The following is a 4067-nucleotide window of genomic DNA, read 5'->3' on the forward strand; positions in this document are numbered from 1 at the left end:
AAATATGGCTACAAATTTTCTCCAGTAACCATCTGGGAAATGGTTCAGGGAAGCCTTCAAACAGAGCACTTATAAAAAGCCCCAAAACTTAAACCGCTAAACAAATACTTTTTGTGCTGTGAATTTTAAAGATGGTGCAATATAGCAGCAGTATGGAAAACTCACAGGACATCATCTTGTCTGTAAAGACTGGTCATATTTGCTAAATTAGTATACCTTTGGGTTCATTAATGATTGGCTAGCACGAGTATGTTTAGATACACCGGCTTCTTAGTAAAGCTTTCTGTGGTCTCATCCTTCTTATAGTGTAGCTATGATTAATTGTTTGAAGTGCCCCAAGTGAGTGTTCTCCACCTACTAAATATGTCTTCCATCCTGGCTTTGGCATATATCATTGGTGCAAGTGAAGCCTGGTGGGGTGGCTGGAGTGCCCTGTTGGATGGTTACAGGCTCTTCAGGAGGGACAGGCAGGGCATGCGAGTCAGGGAGTGGTGTGTTTATGTAATGAAGGGACTGGAAGGTATGGAGCTTACAGTTTGTGGTGGCACAATTGAGAACTTCTCGGTAAAGATTAAGGGCCAAACACGTAAAGTGCATGTCATGTGGGACTCTACTATAGACCACCTAGCCAAGATGAAGACACTGATGAATTATTCTTTAAGGAACTAAGTGATATTTCTAAATCAACCACTCTTGTCCTTATGGGGCCCTTCAACTTGCCAGATGTTAACTGGGAACACCACACAGCTGGCACAAACAGGTCCAGAAAATTCCTTAAACACCTGGATGGTAACTTATTTGTACAGGTACTAAGGGAAACAACTAGGAATGGTGCGTTCTTAATTTGTTCCTTGTTGACAGAGAGAGTCTCATGGGTGAAGTGGTGATTGCTGGTCATCTTGGATATAGCAACCACAAAACAATCAAGTTAAAAATCTCTGTTGTTAGGAGCAAGACTATCAGCAGAGCTTCAATCCTGTATGTGAGGAGAGCAGACTTCAGACTGCTCAGCGAATTAGTGAGTAAGGTCCCCTGGAAATCTGCTTTTGAAGGTGCTGGGGTCCATCAGTGCTGGCCACTTTTCAAGCACCACCTCCTAAGAGCACAGGAGAAGGCAATTCCAAAACATCCTAAGTCAAGCAGGCAAGGCAAAAGGCCAGTTTGGCTGAGCAGTGTCTTCTAAGGCAAAAAAAGAAAGGGTGTGGCCAGGGGAGGCAAGATTGGGCAACATGGGAGCGATAGAGAGATGCTGCTTTCCACTGTAGAATTGTAGAACAATCTGTAGATTGTTCTTGTAAGAATAACTGATTTGCTAACAGAGATGGGGATAAGGCATATGGTGAAGCTGGAAGATTCAATTGTTTATATTTGATATTCTATATTTTTTGTACTGTTCTCACTTTTATACTCTGTCTTTAATAAAAAGGTTAAAAGATGTATAAATCATTAGTATTGCCATGGAGCTGAGCATCCTGAGTCTGTGCTCTCAACTCAAACCAAGTTTAACTCTTCAGACCTACAGACAGGGTCATGTTAACATCTTAACCTATGACTCTTTGTACTCTGTTTTGTTACAAGCCTGTTAGAGTTCAGGAAGGATTTGGACAATGCTGTCAGGGATGTAGAGGGATTTTGGGAGTTGTCGTTGTGCAGGGCCAGGAGTTGGACTTGGGTGATCCTTGTGGGTCCCTTCCAGCTCCCCCGCCTATGGCAGGGGTGGCTGGGACTAGATGATCTCCAAGGGCCATTCCAACCCCTATGATATTCTATGGTATTCTTTACCCCACAAGGTTTTGTGGGTGTTTGTGTGTTGTTGCCTGTCTTACAAAACTGTTTTCTCCAGTTCACGTCACTGATCCCACTTCAGAATTTGACAAAAGTACATGGTTGTTTTTCTGTTCTAGATATGAGCAAGACAGTGGTCATGACAGTGGGAGTGAAGATGCCTCCTTTGACTCATCACAGCTTTGCACACTGGTCACTTTAGGCATGAAGAAGTTCTTTATCCCCACTACACCTGCTGCACCCAAGGATCCAGCAAGCAGAATCCTTCCCCTGCCGTCATGCTTGGGCATTTGTCTTGACTGTGACAGAGGTAGGGTAGGGTTTTATGATGCAGGCCGTATGAAATGCCTTTATGAATGCGAGGTGGATTGCTCTGGCATAATGTACCCAGCATTTGCTTTAATGGGTGGTGCAGCAGTTCACCTTGAGGAAGCTGTCACGATGACATCTAGTGCAGTAATCTCTTCCCGTTGCTGTTCCTAGATGAAAAATGGAAGCAGAAGAATTCTACCCTAGTTTTCTGTCATGATTAATTATGTATACCTGCCTGTTGTTCATAAGACTCTGGCCCGTGTTTTTTTCTAGATAAACAGTCCAGGTGCTTCCTGCACCAGAGGAACTCTTCTGCCTTTATTGTGATCTGTGCGATGCCGTTCTCCACAGACTTTTTTTCCTGGGGGAAGCAGGGAAGAAGTTTGACTAACAACCAAAATTTACTCTTCAGGACTAGCAACCAAAATTTACTCTTCAGGGGTCGAAATCTGCCTTTTATTTAACTTAAATCCTTACATAGTCAGTTTTGTATTTAATGAGTCAAAGCTGACAGCATGTGATTGCCATTCTCCTTCTAAGAAATCTGCCTGAATGCCTCTGAGGGGTCAAATGATTTCCAGTTAACCCCTGAGCACCAGTTGGGCCTTTCAGCACAAAGTAGCATTTTCAAAAATAAAATATAAGCCAGGAAGAAATTAAAATTGTCATTGAACATGTAAGTTATACTTGGAAAGAGGAGAGTAAACTTGAAACTGATTGCATGTTGTATACCATTTATGTGACTGTAAGCTAAAAGTTCTGATACTTAGTGTCATTGGTGGAATAATGGAAAGTTTTACTCTTCCAGGCTTTTACTATAAGCTGTCTAAAATACATAAAATACGATTGTACATTAAATGTCAGAAATTGGAGTCCAAAATCAGAAGTGTTTGCATGTGTGGGTAATAGTACCTGGTATTTAGGCTAAAGCAAGCAAGTTATTGACATGAGTAACGATATATGAACTTCAAACAAAAATCAGGTATTTCTTTAAATACTTGCTTTTATAGGTTCATTTTTTATTTAGTAGCAGCTTGGGTTCTTGTTAGTAAGAATGTTAAAAATGCACTGATTAAATTTTGAGACCTATTTTCTGCCTTAAAGGATGTCTCCCTTCAAATTTCAGTTCCTTAAGTCTTGAAAACTGTATCACACAGTAGTTTTTCATAGAATCACAGAACCACAGAATGGTTTGGGTTGGAAGGGACCTTTAAAGACTGTCTAGTTCCAACCCTCCTGCTATGGGCAGGGACACCTTCTGCTAGACCGGGTTGCTCAAAGCTGCATTCAACCTGACCTTGAATGCTTCCAGAAATGGGGAACCACAGCTTCCCTGGGCAACCTGCTCCAGTGTCTCACCAACCTCATTGTTAGAAATTTCTTCCTTACATCCCATCTAAATCTAACCTCTTTTAGTTAAAAAACATTACCCCTTGTCCTGTCTCTGCAGGCCTTGGTAAAAAGTCTCTCTCCATCTTTTAAGCCATCTTTATATATTTAAAGGCCACAATAAGGTCTCCTTGGAGCTTGTTCTTCTCCAGGCTGAACAACTTCAGATCTTTCAAGCTGTCTTCACAGGAGAGGTGTTCCAGCCCTCTGACCATTTTTATGTCTCTCTGGAGCCACTCTGCTGGGGGGTCTCAGAGTTGAATGCAGTACTCCAGGTGAGAGCTTGGGAGAGCAGAGTGGAAGAATTGTCTCCTTCCCTGCTGGCCATCCAGCAACCCAGGCTGCTTTTGGCACTGCAAGCACGTATTGCTGGTTCATGGTCAATTTTTCATCCACCAGGGTTCCCAAGTCCTTCTCTGCAGGGCTGCTCTCCATCCCCCAGTCTATATTGATACTGAGGATTACCCAGATCCAGGTGCTGGACCTTGTACTCGGTCTTGGGGAACCTCATGAGAGCCACATCAACACTGGTGCCAGTACAGACCCTTGACGGACACCACACATTACTGGCTTCCACCATT

At 42.8% G+C, this 4067-nt stretch overlaps 1 protein-coding gene across 1 annotated transcript in view; it reads left to right on the forward strand.

The window, feature by feature from the left end:
* The window catches only part of TRIM36 (tripartite motif containing 36), a gene marked incomplete at its 3' end in the record, with an annotated part of 17281 nt that extends 15040 nt beyond the window's left edge, over positions 1–2241 (forward strand). Inside the window, exon 9 of the mRNA XM_009072933.1 lies at positions 1905–2241. Coding sequence (XP_009071181.1) covers positions 1905–2241 — 337 coding nt within the window. The remainder of the gene's footprint in view (positions 1–1904) is intronic.
* Between the last annotated feature and the right edge of the window lie 1826 nt (positions 2242–4067).

Source organism: Acanthisitta chloris, unplaced genomic scaffold (assembly GCF_000695815.1).
Source record: "Acanthisitta chloris isolate BGI_N310 unplaced genomic scaffold, ASM69581v1 scaffold3594, whole genome shotgun sequence".
In the NCBI taxonomy this organism is placed as follows: domain Eukaryota; kingdom Metazoa; phylum Chordata; class Aves; order Passeriformes; family Acanthisittidae; genus Acanthisitta; species Acanthisitta chloris.